This window comes from Rissa tridactyla, chromosome 1 (genome assembly GCF_028500815.1).
Source record: "Rissa tridactyla isolate bRisTri1 chromosome 1, bRisTri1.patW.cur.20221130, whole genome shotgun sequence".
Classification (NCBI taxonomy): Eukaryota; Metazoa; Chordata; class Aves; order Charadriiformes; family Laridae; genus Rissa; species Rissa tridactyla.
In genome coordinates, this window is record NC_071466.1 from 120,847,034 (window position 1) to 120,865,316 (window position 18,283).

The following is an 18,283-nucleotide window of genomic DNA, read 5'->3' on the forward strand; positions in this document are numbered from 1 at the left end:
CTATATTTAAAGATACAAAACCAATAATATGCCATGTCATTTTATGAGTAGTAGCATTTTGCTTGATGTCGATAACCGATGCAAGTCCTGTACAGGAAGATGGCCACACGAATTCTAGTTTCTCTACTCCACAATGAAGAATTGTACACTGCTATGTATACATATGTACATGGGGACAGGGAGCGTAGGATGCTTGCAACAGAGGCCACTTACAGTACAAATCAACTTTTCACAAGGAGAGAAAACTAAACGTATTTGAAAACTCCCTACTCCTAATAGCAAAGAAAAGCAAAACCGAGTTTATTTTTCCCCAAGCATCAGTGAGATTTAATCTTTTATGCTGAGCATGCTCAAACAGTGGGCAAGGAACATTGCATGGCACTAAGAGAAAATTAAGGGTGGTTGGTGCAAAGTTTTCAGTCGTCATCTAAAACCCTAAGAACTGGTTCTGTGTTTTCAGAAGCATTTCACAGATGTCTTCCCCCCACCCCAGGCCCCTCTCCCCCACTCTCCAGTGGCAGAATGAAGCTGACAAGAAATGTCATGAGGAATACGTTATAAAAAGCTGTACCCACACAATGTCTGCAAATGGATTTTGGTGACTCAAATGCACTAACAACGTCTGACTTAAAGCAATCTCAAACTGAAGAAAAGAAAGATTCTGAATGAACGAAGCACGGGAAAATACAGCTTTTCTATTCAGCATGCTGCATTTCACGACAGGTTTTGGCAGATAAGGAGAAGTGTTCCTTACATCTGAAGTGCTTTATTTTAATTTTCTTCCTTTTTTCATTTTTTATTTCAACTTACTTAAAGTCCCATTCATTTTTCTTTCAGAAAATACAACAAATTATGAATCTGTAAGTGTGTTTCAGATCCAGTCCTTTACAGCATGCTCACTGCCGGCACTCATTAAAAAGTCTCTAATTCTGCTTCTATTTAGCAACGTGTGATAAACTTTGTGTCTCTACATTTTATAAGTCTTGGAACCACGAAGAACAATTTATAAGCTGATTCAGCCACGTAAATCCTAGAAACCGATTCTTCCCTTACTTATGTGCCCTATGCTACAATGAGCTTCAAAACCCAAACCAATACAACAAAGAAAGCACAACTAGTTACCTGCTTAAACGCATAGCGAAATGCGGCAATGCCACATTTGCCTCCCGCACAGCCTTGGACTTACAGGGATTTACTGATGTTCATCAGAATCAGGTTTATATTCCAGCGTGGCAAGTTGGGAATAGGAGTGGTTTCCACTAGTGCCCAAAGCCTGATGTCTGCGTGCCTGGCATCACATCTAGAGTGTTAAGAAGCACAAGAAGTGCCTCACACTGTGATTTAAACCACTCACTTTCCGAGCAGAGAGTCATGTCTGCTCAGAACCGGGACGGATGTGCTCTGGAATACAGCTTAAGAGCTCGCTACTGGGAAGATGCTGCAGATGGGGGAGGACTCTCGAATCCCACCTTCCCCCTTTTTCATTTTTCCACCAGGAAACGTGAATGCTCTCCTAAAGGTAGGCTCCTATCTGCTTTCTTTCAAGGAACAGGTGCCTAAGGAACCCGTGCCAAAAAGTAAGGCTCCTGCAAAATGGCAGCACCTGGGCCGAGGTCTTCTGGCTCAGACTTAGGAAAAATTACATAGCAAAGTCCCATTTCACAAACTTAAGTCATCCTTTTACACTATCCACTTATCCTTGTCTGCAAGTCACCATCTCGGCGTAACTACCAGTGGCTGCCCTCATGGTAGTACACTTCCCAGTTCCCAGGGTTGGGAGCAGAGCCTGCCAGATGGAAGCCAGAAATGGCCCACTCCCCAGGGAACTCAGAAAGCATCCTCACTTGATGAAGGATGCAAGCTTGACTATTTCTAATGTTTGATAGGCAAATCTCACACCCGGACACCATTCAAGAACAGGGGTCCTTATTTGTCAGGGAAGCAGGCCTTTGGGAAGTAAATGAGATGTATGTACCTGATCGGGCCGGATACTGATCTAGGGATCGATATGCACACAACTCTGCCAGAACGCAAGCCAGGGCTAAAATACTCCTCCCAGCAAATGGAAGGAATCTCAACAAGTCCAGATGCTTTATCTAGAGTCAGAGCTGGAAAAAACCCCATCTTTCTTTCCTTCTGTATTTCATATATGATGTTATGAGTACAAAATAATCTAGCAATTAACCCTCAGACAATTTCTCAGGTTGAATCAATGAAGTTTTGATAACATTTGGCACTTGGCAATAATACAGCCAGGTTAAGGTATTTAAGCATAAATATAAACAATAATGGAAAAAAGACAAAGGAAATAAATAAGTCTTTTAAAAATTAAGACTTGTTTCTGTTTAAATGAACACAATTAGGGTAGCTAACATAATGGCGAAAATCTTTTGTCAACTAAAAGTCACTACAAACTTTATTTCTGTGTTCCTTTCTGAAGTTGAAATAGCATGTTACAATGACATTATAGTAAATATGGCCAGACAGGTAGTGAGGTATAGTCCTCTATTTTCCTTGCTTTTAAAGAAATAAAATACCTGTTACAGATCTCTTCTGTATAAAAATACTGCAAGTCTTTCTTTCTTCTTGTTTGCTGTATAGATCACATACACAGCTTTTACGTCCATGGGTTTTCATGTTATTCAGTCACTTAATATTCAAATGGCTCTAGGTTTTAGTATCACTGCTTTTTACTTGGAAGGATTTTTTACATATTTTTTCTTTTGAAATTTACTATCTGTATTAACAGTCAGTCAAGAGCACCCACCCTTTAGGATTAACAGATAGAAAACAAGTTCACTCCTATTTTTAAGGCATTTATACTCAATATTTGAGTGTCTTAGTGGGTTTGAAATTTCAACCATTACGTTTCCAAAGCTCTTTCAAAGAAATCCTTTAAATTCTGTCGTTTATCAGCCACTGCTTTTGCCTTGTGATGCAACTTTTCTCTTTTTTCTCTCCTGAGCAATATCATTTTGGTACCTTACACAGGAACGGGGCTGTTCTTTGTATGAGTTTCTAGAGCTTTGATACTGCTAACAATCTTCTTTTGAGGCCCCACAACCGTCACGCCAATTTTCTTCACGTCACTGGAAAAAAACAGAAGATGCACCAGGTGAGTGAGCATACTGCCTCTGTGTTTCCTAGGCATCATGTGAGTAAACAGAAATCAACTCGCTCGTCTTATATTGCTGCATTGGAGGAGCCTCCAGGTACGGCAATACCATTGAAACACAAACCCTGGTATGAAAAATACTGAGAGCCATTGTATGAAAACAGCAGGAGGTTGCAAAAAAAAAAAAAAAGAGAAAAAACTCATTTAGCCTTGTTGTGTTTGCTTACCTGGAAGAAAAGACAATGAAATAGTGTTCTCCAGTGATACACACACTGGGACTTAGGGGCAAGGCATTCAATTTTGGGCCAGCTGCAATCTTGAGCCTCTCTACTGTCTCCATCCCCCTTTACCAGCCTGATCGCTGCTCCTGAGCCGTGCCAACATCTCGCTATTATGTGACAGACCTTCTGAACAGTCATCTTAACTCTGGTATCAGCACTGAGATTAACGGCTACACGGCCAAACTTCCAGCATCTACTCTGTTTTTCACCTCCCGTTTCTCCAGGCCGTCCAGTCTCTTTGTTCCTCGCGTGACACCGAAGTGGTTTAACACTTGCAGAGGGCTAACACAGGCTCACAGGAAATTGGGCATTCCTAGAGGAGTTCTGGGCTGTCCCCAAAGGGTAATTGTTACAAAAAGCCATTAGCAGCCTTTTTATAGTTGCAATAATACACTAATTAACAGCATTGACGTGTTTAATTGTCGATACTGCAGTTGCTGCTTACTTTTTCATAACTTGTCGTGTATCCAGTCAGCCCAACAGGGAGTCGAGATTTCTTTTGACAGAAAGTTCATAACTGTACTTGATGCCTTTTCGGGTGCAGAGAGAACATTACCCTACTCTTCCTTATCACAAGAACAAAGACAGATTGCATTTAAATGTAATAAACTTGCAAGTTGCAAACTTACAAGTTTAGCATGTTTTAATATCAAAACTAGAGGCAGGAGGGAGTTCATCCCCTGAATAATTAACACCGCGTAGGAGGAAAGCAGCTACACAGTGCTTGCTCTGTTTCACCTGGTTTGATAGAATATGGAATGGGCAATAAAGGAAAAGACTGACACACGTTCCAGCTGTGGGGAAACCCCCATATAAAAGGCAGAATATAAAGAATCAACACAGAAACTCCTAAACGGTGAGTGAAAGAAAGTGATGCTGGTGTACCAGATGATGCACGGTGCTACTGCATCAGAAGGAATTAGGAATTTCCTTGGCATCAGTGAGAAAAATCTATGGGACCGTGGCCTTCACACAATCACCAGAGTATCTAGGTTTCCTGCATATGTATTGCAACTACAACAATAATTTACATTTGTGTCTTTAAATGTAAGACTATTTTAGCTAAAAACTGGAAACTCCGTACAAAACCACTACTCTTATGCTTATGTTTGAACTTGTAAAACGCAGCCACAAGCGGTGATTAAGAGCTGCAGTCAATTCAAACTTACTCTGTAGAAATCTTGGCTATTGTATCACAGGAACTGTACTCCACGCCCGTGAAAATATCTTTGCACTGTCCTGTCCGAAAACCATTGAGCCAATCACCCGCCGTGCGGAAGGCTGAAATGTCAATGTTACTTTGGTCCAGGAGAAGATTTGATGGCCTGAAATAAAAAAAGAATGTGATGAAAGTTAGGGAGCAGGGATACATATGGATTCATCTTGTGTCTAACTTAGCACTGGCATCAGCAGGAGCTTCCAGGCTAGATGTGGCTTTTCTGTTCCTCTGTGGAAGTTATCTGCTGCTGAGGCCACCACAGCTACCCACACTGGCAGCTCTGATGAGCGCTACGTAATCATCTTGCCTAAAAGCGCCGGCTTTTCATGCCCACATTTAAATTACCGAAGCATCACCAATTCATGAAGTGTATTGCTATCTTACAATTTAATGTGTGAAGCATTAGCAAAGACAAGCCTAATTTAGATTACATTTATGTAATTCACCTAGTCCCAAATAACACACAAACAGCGCACTCTAGACTCCAAGTTGAGCGTGTTGGTAGAATTTACACATATCAAATGTTCAGAGTATTGGGGCCCACTGACAAGTCCTAAATGCTGCTACTAAGTTAGAAGTACAAAGACACTAGTGGCATTAAAAAACCCGTATCAAGTCTAAAAACCAAATGTTAAGTGAATTTATGAGACAAACGTTAACTGCATGAGACTTGCATTCTGCAGTGCACAGAAGCAGAAATGAGGAAATTTGTTAATAAATACACTTAGCTGAATGTAAAACGCAATTGCCATAACCAGTTTAAAATTGATGCTTACTCTAAGACTGAAACTTTTGTAAGGATATCACAGAAACAATTTAGAAGTAAGAACTGAATCGTCTCCTGGCTTTGAAATTAACGTGGTGCTCATGAAGGATGCTGAAGTGACATGATTTGCATCCGAGTTCTCTGCCTTAGAAAACGATGAAGAAACCAGTAAGAAATAAACAAAACCAATGCAATAAATCAAACAAAACCTATGTCTATGCTTCTTTGCCCATTTAAACCTTTTTCCACCTGCGTAAGTCTACCTATAATCTATTGAGAAAGACATATCCTTCTCAAAATAATGATGAAATATATAATTTCTTGTCAAGAAGGAATATATTGCAGCTGACTCTGCACTTTTCATATTGCAAATGTCAAAAATGGCTGCTCCCATATTGATCCAGAAATTCAGTTCTGTCAGGTATGAATGCTCTTGTTTTCATGGTCTCGTGAGCATACTGCAACTTCTTATTTGAGAGCATCAAGACTAAAAATAAATGCCAGCGCTTCCCCAAGGAGTCAGTAGTCAGGGTCTACCACACTTCATTTTAGCCATCTAAAAATATCACAAATAGGCCCAGCTAGTTTTCTGAACTGTTGCTGCAGTCCATGGAGAGACAAGCATTTCCAGGCAGGGGGTTTGTCCTCTCTGAAACCACAGAATCACAGAACGGTAGGGTTGGAAGGAACCTCTGGAGATCATCTAGTCCAACCCCCCTGCCAGAGCAGGGTCACCTAGAGCTGGCTGCACAGGAACGCGTCCAGGCGGGTTTGGAGTGTCTCCAGAGACGGACACTCCACCACCTCTCTGGGCAGCCTGTTCCAGTGCTCTGCCACCCTCAGGGTAAAGCTCCTCCTCATGTTTAGGTGGAACTTCCTATGCTCGCGTTTGTGCCCATTACCTCTTGTCCTGTCGCTGGGCGCCACTGAAAAGAGCCTGGCCCCATCCTCCTGACAACCACCCTTTAAGTATTTATAAGTGCTGATAAGATCCCCCCTCAGCCGTCTTTTTTCCAGACTGAAGAGACCCAAATCCCTCAGCCTTTCTTCATAAGAGAGGTGTTCCAGTCCCCTAATCATCTTGGTAGCCCTTCACTGCACCCTCTCCAGCAGTTCCCTGTCCTTCTTGAACCGGGGAGCCCAGAACTGGACACAGTACTCCAGGTGTGGCCTCACCAAGGCAGAGTAGAGGTGGAGGATGACCTCCCTCGTCCTGCTTGCCACATACTTCTTGATGCACCCCAGGATGCCACTGGCCTTCCAGGCAAACAGCTTGGAGGAGACACCCAGTTCTCAGTGAGGTTCTCAGCTGTTCCTCCTCGCTGACTTGCTATTTTTTCTAAGAAGAGGTGTGAGAAGCCCCTGAACAGCAATACAATCAGTAATTTCTTTCTACTGACAAGACATCTTACCAATTCTAATTACCTTTCTCTCTTTGTGCTAATTAGTACAATAATGACTTCCTTGACTAGTCAGATGTTATTAGAGACATCAGCTCTATTTCTGCCTTTTACCCTCCACTGACAAACGCATGTTCATACTGGACAGCTTTTTAGCGCCTACTCAGAAATATACATGCTCCTTTTTAAGTAAAGCACCTTATGGGTGTCTATCTCAGGCTTAAAGCTAAGCATGTGCTTTGCTGTGCTACTATGTTGGTGCTACTCATGAGCATAGCAGATGGAACTAGAGGATGTTCAAAGCAGTTAGCACTGCAATTTTACAGTCTATTTTCTGTCCCATAATTCTTTTCCCCATGGCTCTAATGAAACATCACCTGCACAGGAGTCTGACTACTTCAGCTGTATCCATCTGAAGTGACTTTTGTCACTGGAAAGAAGTGAAAATGAGAGGTGGTTAGACTAACACTGTAATTTAAAGGCAGAGATTACGCAACGTAATGGGTAGGTGACAGTCACTGGTGCTGGAGAACTGATCTGTATTGTAAAACACCCTCTTCTCCCCAAACCCAAGCCCAAGCCATCTCTGAGCACTGGAAAAACCATAAAGGAGGAGACTGTAAAGGCACCAAAAAGAACAAAGTGTCTAAATATCAGCAAATAAGCAGCCTAGAAAATCCAAACAAAACTTCTTTATCCCAACACCAGTCTTTATTGAGTTTCATCAGACCAGCAGCACTGCAATAGCACACCCTTGCAGTACATCTGACTTGCACTGGAATCAGGAGATACCACATCGGCCATATCGAGAGTTTTACCTCTTGCCTTTGAAGGAAAGAACAATATAGCTTTGCTAGACAATAACTTTTGGTATTTTCTACATACTAAACAGCACCTTTTACTTCTGATGTTTTGCCAATTGTATCAATCAGCTGATTTCTTTCAGGCTCAGAAAATTATTTTAATATCTCCCTCCCTTCTGGGATTGCAGGCCATAATTAAAGAGCTCAATAGATGCTCGAAAATCTTAACTTCAAAACCACAAGTGGACATAACACCGCTGCAAATTCACCATTCACCATCAATTTTCACCAGGTCTCAGGGCAGCGATGTTCCTGATCAGGCACCTTTCGCTTGACTACTTCCCTCTGGAGCCCAGCCAGGACCAGGAGCTGCTGCAAATGACCATGATCACTGGTACCAACTACGGACCTCACGCCCTGGGAACAGCTGCAGATGGAAAGGAAAGCAAAAGAAGACACCAGAAACCTGCTCTGCCCCCAAAACAGTAAAGAAGGGAAAGCACAGCATGGCCACAGTGACGCAAAGACTGAGCTAAGGACACAAGATGCAGCGCCCTTCAGGTTACTGTTCTCATGCTAAAAACAGATCTTAGGCACCTACGTGACAGCTTTAAATGATCTCCGGTTAAAGGCTCAGGTTAGATAATCAGGCCCAAAATAATTTTATTCAGTAGCTGTACAGCCTGCATCTCCCTGACTACTGTTTGTCCCATGCAGAGTCAATGCTTTTTATTTGTAGTTTTCTGGGTATAGTGTCTGGAATCCCAAGACATTTATTAAGAGTATTTATGAAGTGTTCTTAGTGATAAAGCATGGAGATTTTTTTTTTTCCAGACTAGTATGTCCTTTCAACTTAAATCTAATAAAACAAGGCCTGACTCAAGAATCACTAATGAAAAAAAAAAGTATAAACAAGTTGAAATAGAACAGGTCTCTAGGATTAGGAATTAGAGTGGCCCAAAAGAGCTTTTATGTTTATTACTTGGATCAAAGTATCATAAGGACAAAAAATATGACCTAATTTTAATGCAAGTGACCTCAGAATAACCAGCACTGTAAAGTATCATTTTTCTCCTTGTAGGATTCCAAACAAAAATTAGTTAACTTTCCTCCTCAGAGAGGACATCTGGACAGTTTATCAATGAACAGGAATTCGCCTCACTGTGAAGAGTCTGTGATGTCTCCTCGCATGCACCAAGGGAAAGCTGGGCTTTCAGAGCATCTGCACACATCGGCAGTTTTTTTTCCCCCTGACCCAGCCCCTAGACAGAAGGTCTGAACATGAAATTTATGGTCTGGGTGATGTGCGCCATGAGCTCACACTTTACTAGACAAATTAGATGGGTTGCAATCCGTGCAGCTGTAAACGACGTCCTGCAGGGTTCCACCTGATCTTTTACAGCTTTTCATAAATCAGTACCTACTAGCTTCAGAAGAGAGTCATTAAAAAGAAATCATGGAAATTACATGTTTGCTCAGGGGAAGTGAAATAGAACATTTCCCTCTGTCTTTTCTTTTCTTCTCCCTCCCCCCCCCCTTTTTTTTTAACTCTCTTTATTTTGTTGCTTTGACCAACTATGATATACCCCATTGTGCTATCTTTCAACAGTCATGGAAAGACTTTCTATCCTGTTCATTCTGACTGTGTGTCTATCTACAGAGTTATATTTACTGACCTGTGGTGCCCTGAAAAAAATCGGCAAGACTTAGGTTAGAAAGACAAACTTAACCGCGAGATGCCGGTTACAAAATGCCCTGTTGCTGAAAGCTGTCTCTGGATGTGCCCATTATGTTAACAGTTGGAATTAACCTTCGAGTCATCTGCAGTAGCAGGGAGAACGATAGTTTGTTATCATTAGCACAGATTTTTGTCACAACACAGGAAAAGTTTTGCTGTACCATATAGTAATGATGAAGACCACAGAAAACATCATTGGAACCCTTCCCAATAGGGCATGGAAATCTCCGTCTCTGGTCAGCTGCTGCCTAGCGAGAAAGGGATACATTAACTTGTAAAATCCAGGAACTGAGACAAATAAAAGGAAAATGTCCTGCCACTTCTTCTGCATGAAAGGTGGCATTCTGCAAATAAACAGAGGAGGTGTGCACACATGATCCCAGACTTCGTACTGCAGTAGCCTCTCTCTTTCCATCCCTTCCTCCAAATACCACAACCAACCTCCAGTTTTTAAAGCTAGACTTCCTCTTCCACAGTCAGCTTCTTTTAAAGGGGAAAACATTTAAAAAACGTAATTTCCTGTGGCAAATTTTAGGTAATTATAAGCCGATTTTGTAAAGTGAAATTGCCCCCTAGGAGGGAGCCAGGCTTGGTTTGAAAACAAATCCTATGTGCTTTGTGATTATGGCAAGCTAAAGCACAGAATTCATGCGTAACAAGAAAGATACCTCCTATTTCAAGAAAAAAAATAAACCAAAAAACAATAGCTGGCATAAAAAGCAAATTTTAGTTTTATCTTCTACAGCAAGCAGAATCATAAGTACACACATGTACTGACAGGAGACTAGGAAATAAATGACATGCTGAGAAGCAGAGTCATGTTTTACTTGATTATCCCTGGACCTTAAAGGTAAGAATCTTTGGCGTTCCAACTCTTAATGCCTATTCTTAAGGCACCCTTAGCAAAATTTGTAACTTTTTGTAACTTAGCAAAATTTTTGTAACTCCCTAAAATACAATTCACCTCTTAGGATGGCAGATTTGCTTTTCCCAAGGGGCTTCATGTCACATTTGCACCCTGCCAGAATAAGCAAGTTGTGATTACTTTTTGAAGTCAAAAGAGAGCTGGAGAAATGAAGAGGGGTAATACAAATAACCAATAAGGCAAAGAATGCAGGTAAGGTTGATGGTCTGCTGCAAAATGATATGTAAATGTCACCCTAGACTTCTTATTTTCTGGCTCCGTGTTGTCTGTTGGCAAAAACCTTACCATAGCTTCCTCTAGGACAATGAACAAACAAAATTTCAACTGCCCCACAGGTCAGTCCTCCAGTCTTCCCTACTCCTTTAGCTCTCCCTCAGAACATGCTTTTCAAGGGGCTTATATCTTTTCAGCATCCCGGTGGCGTAATAAATCATACGCCTGGGTGTATCAATGCTCCTCAATTTACTTTTTCCCTGCCACCAAAACCACTGAAGGCAAAAATACCGTCACATTGCTGAAATGGTTTACTTTTTTTCTTGTAATACAGCTTAAGCTGTGCTTTTAAGCCGCAGAAGTAACGTCACATGGCCATTTCCTGGGATTCGTAGCTGGCCCAGAGACAGACCCTTAACAACAACTAGTCATTATTGTTAGGACAGTCTATAGGCTCTTTAAAAGAAGGAGAGAAAAATGCCTCAGAGAGCTTTTAAAATGCTTTTCTGGCTCTTTCCATCTACCATTTGCTGTGTATGACCTGCCCTTATATCTCACATTTGGCCACGCTACGAATTTCTACAGACTTGCACCACAGCACTCCCGGCATCAGGCAACGCTTCCATGCAGTTTCTTTTTCGAGCATTTGCAGCACAGAATTACCATTAATGCTAATGAGGGCTTTGCATTGTAAACCCGGCACGTCGAGCTGAGAACAGCAGAACAAAATCCCCGGGAATCACAGTAAACAGCAAACGCGCACCATCAGGCCACCCGCTGGTCTGGCTGCATTGCTATTTAAATTATACAGTACCCAACTCGGTCTGCTGTGAATTCTTGTCTGAGTTTCACCAGCAGAGTCAAATTAGAGGCGCGAAAGTGCAAATAGATATTTTACTGTCTCTGTTAGCAGCGAGCCCCGGCAACTTTTAACTCTGAAGGAACAACGGTTGCTTCGTGTCTGCCTCAGGCACGCTATTAATGACTGCTGGAAAAAGTCAGGTGAAAACAGGGCTTTTCTGTCTCTAGCACGCAAACTAACTAAAGGCCCTAAAAATCTCCTCAGTCCAACTCCTGGATTCCCCCATGCAACCCAAACTACGATTAGACAGACACCAAGGAGTACAGTTTACTGTAATCTTTTACCTTTCTGTGTGATTTGCAGTTAAGTTCCCCCCCCTTCCATAAATTCACTATTTTATGTTTAACAGACTTCAGAAAGAGGGCTAGCATTGTAGGCTTACATTACGTGAATTCTTTTAGAGCAAACAGTCCATTTTAGGACACGGATTATATTGTTGCTGGTTTCTGAACGAGGCTAAAAATTCCTATGTAGCCTTGCGTTATGCAGCATTTGGCCGAACCCGGACCCTGTTGTTACTGCCTGGACAACCACAAAGCATAAGTTTTCTCTGAAATGCTCGAAAAAAAATGGAAAGCTCTTTCGTTCAGTCCTCCGGCCTGAAAGTTCCTACCAGGGAGAAGCAGACAAGTAATACTGTGGCAGGTCAGCAATATATGTCAAGCATCTGAAACCTTTTGACCTGAATGGCAAAAATAAAGGGAACTTTTCAACAAAATGTTCAGCCAACACAAATAGTCGGTTTGTTGCAAATATTACTGTAAAAACAGGGCTTGAATTATGCTGCATAATGGAGCAGCCTGAATTTTTTATTTGACCTGTTCGCTGCTCCTACTGAGTTTAATTTTCCCAAATATCCTACCAAGCTAGCATACTAGAGTTTCCACTGAATCATCAGATTTTAAGTGGAAACAAACTTTGTGAGAAGCAAACTTCAAATTTTAAATTGCAAATGATGCCTCTGGATGTTGAAGAGGAAAGATTACGCTTGACACCACTGAGGGTACCACAACAACAGCCAACAAAGCACATGTTTAGCAGTGAACACTTGCAATCAACTACTTGCAAATAACAGGTAGGCCAAAAACTGCTCGAGGAAATTACTCCAGTGAATAATTCTGACACCACAGCAAATTCAAGAAAATCAGGATAGGGTTGTAAACAACTTGCTAACACATGAAAGAATTCATGAGGAATTATTCATACACATTTTCGAACACTTCCGTATTTTCATCAGGAAGAGCAACTGACCCTGACCCCTTAAATTTCCTGGACTATATTAAAAGAATTTCAGCTATGCCTTTTCTGAAAATAAGTGTCTGTCTTGTTTTTCTAGCCTTAGCTATAACAAAAGTGGTAGAGTTTGTATTTTAAATGGAGAACTTCTAACACATAAAAGAGATCTAACCAAATCTACCTCTAATGCTGCAGTACAATCCAGAAATAGTGTTGGGTTGGGTTTTTTTCAATACTGTTACACCGTGTCATGAATTAAACAAAAAAAAAATATTTTTGGGGATTAAAGAAAAATCCACATAACTGTTCATAGATTAATTTATTTTTTTTTTACTTTTTTATTCCTGTAGACAGGCATGCTGCTTCCTCATCACAGAATTTGGACTTGGAAATTAATGGAAGATGTGAAATTTGTATAATAGTATGGGATGTATAATCTCAGGCCTCTGAGTGGAGTTCCAAGGAAGCAGCTACACACTTTGTAAACTTCAGTTCCAGCGCCTTCAATAAAATCTTAAGAAGTTTTATCCGTGTACTTTAACTGTCATTCATAAACACAAAGAATACGTTCAAACTGCATATTCATTATTGTAAATCAAGAATAATTTAATGGAGCTTGATGAGGTACCTCATTCTGGAAAAAAGAAATCTGCAGTTAAATTTTATTTAAGTTCTGTGCACAGAAGAGGTGCATAGTTAACTTGCATAATGGTCTTCATTTTCAAATTAGCATAAATATAATTTTAAATGTCTTTTTATTTTGGTATGCAGCATTGTTTCTTTAAAAATCTGGTTTGGTTTCCCTTTTTCGATTCAACTTTTTACTTTGTCCGTCTATTCAGACATTCTGCATTTTGCAACACATAGCATTTATCACGTTATCCGGAGCAAACCAGTGGGCTAAAAAGAATACTTGAAACTACAAAACAAACTTTGCTTCAGAAGCTTCTATACGTAAGAACACAGAATCAGATTTTTAATTCTTTGAAAGGATCTTAAACGCAAGGACTGACTGGAAAGCAGTTTGGCTGGCTGATGCTACAAGCAGTGCTTGGAGAGCAGAGAAGGAGCCTACAAAGTGCAAGGGAGCCAGCCTGGCCTCCTGTTTCTGTTTATGAAATCAAATGGCTTTACTGAAGCCTACTGCCCTTGCTGAACGTGCTCTGTCTTTTCCATGTATTTCATACTAAAGGTAGCTCCGTGCCAGAAGAAACAGATGCTGAATCCTATTAACGACTGCTGGTTAGCCTGTGAGTAACTCCTTCATCTTCAAAGATTTGGGGCAAACTTGCTAATTAATCCTCCTGTGAGGAAGGTAATTTAAATTTTCAGAGAGACAGAGAAGTTAGCTAAACAAAATAATCATTTTAAAAGTCCCGATAAGGCACCTGCCTTTGAAAGGGATGATGATTTGACATTTTCCAAAATAAAATGAGGTCCAACAGATTTTGCAAAATAATCGATAGCTGCATTTCCAAACGGAAAACTGTTTCACAAATGTGTTTGAAACCACACTACCCGCACCTTACAAAAGACAAAAATCACAAGACAATTTTACAGAACTCCCCGTAAGCAGTAAGACGTGATAATGACTTTCCATGTTAGATGCTTGGGCTAGATATGAACTGAGAATAAACATATTGAATGATAAATGTCCCAATAAAATCTCCTTCCTCTGAAATCCTCCTCTCAATTTGCAATGCAAAATAAGTAGCATTTTCTGTGAAAACCCAAAGAAACCAATAAAATTGTCAGCTGTTAACTTTGAGCAACTTGTAAAATAATGATTTTTTTTACAAGGAAGACTATCAGTTCTTTATTTTCTGCATTCGATATATGAGAAAAATTCTTGCAATTCTTGCACTTAGATATAGCTATTAATACAGCTAGAGAAACAAAAAAAAAAAAAGAAATATTCTGAATTCTCAGGCAGTTTTCTCCCCTTGTTTGCAACATAAATCTTTCCTCCTCTCCTAAATATGTGCTTGCAGTATAAAGAAACAGCAGCAGCAATACTTGACACCAACTTTCACTTTACCAAAAGGTTGTACAGAAATAAAAGCAATTAGAGAAGCGGGTTGTTGTTTTGTTTTTTGTTTGGTTTTTTTTTCTTTTTTTTTTGTGGATTCCTTGTCAGTTTTGAAATCAATCAGAGACCTGGCAGAAATTCTGAATTTCTAAAAATCATGTGTTGGAATTAGAAACATTTTTCATTTTTTTTCAAATGCTTTCTCTTGGCAGAGGCTGTGGATTAACTCATCTATTCTTGCTTAACAGCAGGTTCATGAAGACTACGTGCCTTTAGTCACACCCACATCACAGATGTGAACATACACAGCAACGATAGGAAGGCTGCCATAATACTTGGGTTGCCTGAATCCCATATCACAACCCTTGTACCTCAAGGTCACACTACCCTCCAACAGCCTAATTTACTTTGGGACACATAAGGGCTTTAAATATATTTCAAATTATACGCTATGTTTTAAATATATTTTTTTCAAATGACTGTGTTAAGAATAAGATTCACATACATAAAATGATAATACACATTGTAACTCTAGAGAACCATCACATATATATAAAAGATCAAAATCCGAAATATAAATAAGTGAAAAAAAATCAGAAATATAAATAAGTGAAAAAAATGAAACAGAGAAAGAAAATGAAATTTTTTGAGTCCATTTAAGATTTGTAGTGTATACAAAGGATTTCCAGTTGCGTGACTCTTGGGTTACATTTTTTTCCCACACAAATGAAACCACTAATAAGCCCTTTCAGACCACAGCCTCACCAAGTGGCTAGCAGGTGGGTGAAGTGATTCTTTCTCTCCTACTCCAGTTGAGAAATCTTTCCATCTGCTTTGTATCTGCATGAAATGTTCACAAATGTGAAGTAATACACAGTGGACTAAAAAATAATAAGCTCAAGAAGAAAAATAATGAACTTGATCAGAACTGGAAGAACTATGAACTCGCTTCCACCCTAAAGATATCCAAACAACCGAAGGACTCTGTTATAAAAATGAACATCGTGCTCAGAAAACAGGAAAGAACAGCAAGACGTAAATCAAATAAAAATATCATGGGGTTGTGCTTTAGAAAACTGCATGACTTGTATAACTTTTTGTGTACTAAGTTCTGTTCCTACAGCCCTTTACAGATCTAGATAACTCCAGGCAGCTTAAATGACACAAAACCCCCACGTGTCCATAACCAGTGCAGGTCTTGTTAGCAAGAGCTCAAGGTGGCTACCTGATTAAAAAGTGGATTTTGACAGGTAATAAAGAAATCAGCCATACTCTGTACTTTACAAGGACTAGGAAAGGAATTTTCATGTGAATTTGTGATGAAACAAAACACCAGGAAAGGTATTATGAAATGTTTGCTGTGCTGAGGTTACAAAAACCTTTTGTCCGTGTAAGGTTCACAAGCACGGAGAACGGTCTGCGAAGAGATGATCAATAAGGATAAAAACGTCCCCTCGGGTATCAAGAAATTATTAGATGCCATGGAGTGGCCAGAAGGGATAAAAAACTGAAAACGAAATACAGAATTGAAGGCTTTGACTCCTCTCCTGTATTCCTGGGAGGTATTAGTGTAAAACGTGCCTGGGCTATGGCCTGGAATCATACGTACAGTCAAGCACATCCTTCAGTTGAAGTCAGTTAACAGTAACACACCAGAGGACAGGGATATCCTATGCACCTCCAGCAATGTGCTTTTAAATAGGACACAACAGTGCCCTGACTATTTTAAACAAACATCAGCTCTAAAATATATAAGAAGAGACAGGCTTTGCATCTGCAACAGACATCGTGAGGTTAAACATTTTTCCTGACCAAGTACATTCTGAACACCTAGGAGCATATGGTGGGCATAAAGCTTCAGCATTCTTCCAGTAGCACCACAGACATGGGTAAGAGAGAGCTGGGACCTCTATAATTTAGATTAATTGCTTATTACGGGTATGGGGAGAGGTGCTGCGGGAGTACTACAGCCTCAAATAACAACTGAGAGCAAGCATTTGAGCCGATGTAACCCCCCCAGACCTTGGGGCTGGGTCGCAAGAGTGCTTTACCTCCACAGTGATGCCTGTCCTTCTCCGGCTGCTGACAGTACAAGGATGACGGCAGGGATCCAACTGCGGGTCTCCTTCTCCAGGAGGCCCTGACTCACCGCCCTTGCGTATCAGTTACATATTTCTGCACGTAGGGCTACAGCAAGACCCAAACCTATTTTAAGTCTGGCTTCTCATTTTTCTCTGTCAGTCTGTGAGAAGGCGATGCTGGATGGACCTCCAGTGCTCAGTCCCCGGCCAGGAGCACCACCGGCTGCAGAAGGAACGCACGTTACCTACCAGAAGAGTCTCTCTGCAGAACTTGAAGGGGGTCTGGAGCTGGCTGAAGGTTTTCAGCCAGGTCTAAGGTTTGAGATTAGTCCGTTTTGGCAATGGTTACAGGGAGGTGATTACGGACTTCCAGATCTGCATAGGACTGCTCAGCACCCCTCATGTTGTCATACCTTATTCTTGGCCATCCTCAAGTTTAAGGATAGCCTGGGTTGGGCTGCAGACACCGACAGGGGAAGAGTGAGATGGAGAGATCGTGGCTCACGTATTCCCTGAACTGCATCAAATCCCTTCCCAGAGGGGAAGGGCTTGGGCTCAGCCATACCTGTGTGCCCACCACCTGGACCCCACAGCCCCCTGTCTGTCACTGGGGAGCGAGAAGCTGCAGAAAAGGAGAGATACTGCACTGCTTGGGAACGTCAAGGGTGCAAGGACGTAGCAGTGGAAAGGTAATTGGGAAGGAGGGAATAAAAATCGCCTTTGACATTCCCCTCCTCAGAAATGTGCTCCACATCAAAGCCAAAGCAGCAGCCTGCCATCAGGAGCATTTTACCGAGAGCTGTGAGAAGTCCCCTACCGTGTCAGCAGCCTTCTTCCTTCCCCACGCTGTGCCATGAGCAGAGAGCACGGCATCCTCGGGCCGATGTGCAGCCTCTGCCGCCCGCGCCAGGAAAGCGTACAATGAAAGGGGAGCAAAGAGAGCAAGAGAGAGGCGGGAGGGAGCAATACTGCACACTGCGGTGCTCCTGCCCAGAACCCAGCAGGTGCAAGCCGTACTCGGGACTGAATTTGGTCCCCGTTAGAGGATATCAGCTTTTAGTGGCCAGGTAAACTGGAAATGATGGTTCAACACTGTTTTCAGCTTTGCTGTGGTTCAACTCCCTAACGGGAAGGACAGCGAACAGGGAACATTTTGCTCCTGTTTGGAATGCAAAATATGCAGCACTGGTTTCTGCAATCAAATCCCCAAACCAAAACATGCTAGTCGTGATTCCCGACTCCCCTAATTCAGCAGATTGCTGCAGTAAATCCCTATAAAATAATAAATTGCACCAATCCTTTGCCAAACAGGGGCGGCAAGATGTTTAGAAGAAATGTGCTTGACTGGCTTGACTGAGAAGATATTGTTTAAACAGTTTGGTTTTTTTCCAAAAATTTGTTGCTGTTTTTTTTCTTTTCTTTTCTGTTTCTGCTACCTGGCAGGTAAGAGAAATAATTGCTTTGGTAAGCATGTTGATTTACTATGTGTTAAATGCACACCAATTAAATTATTGAAACATAATTACTGTTCAAGCAGTCGTCTTATGTATTTTTAAAAACAAAACCCATTAGTATGGCTGTCTTCCTCCTCCCATCTCTGCTTTCTTTGTCACGC

General features: G+C 41.2%; 1 protein-coding gene across 3 annotated transcripts in view; it reads right to left on the minus strand.

Annotated features, from left to right (window-relative positions):
* Window positions 1–513: 513 nt before the first annotated feature.
* Window positions 514–18,283, minus strand: part of EPHA3 (EPH receptor A3) — a 231,365-nt gene continuing 213,595 nt past the window's right edge. For all 3 annotated transcript variants that reach the window (XM_054185699.1, XM_054185695.1, XM_054185708.1), the window contains 2 exons: window positions 4,566–4,721; window positions 514–3,089 (listed from right to left, as the gene is read on the minus strand). In XM_054185699.1, coding sequence (XP_054041674.1) covers window positions 2,984–3,089; window positions 4,566–4,721 — 262 coding nt within the window. In that variant the 3' untranslated portion in view covers window positions 514–2,983. The remainder of the gene's footprint in view (window positions 3,090–4,565; window positions 4,722–18,283) is intronic.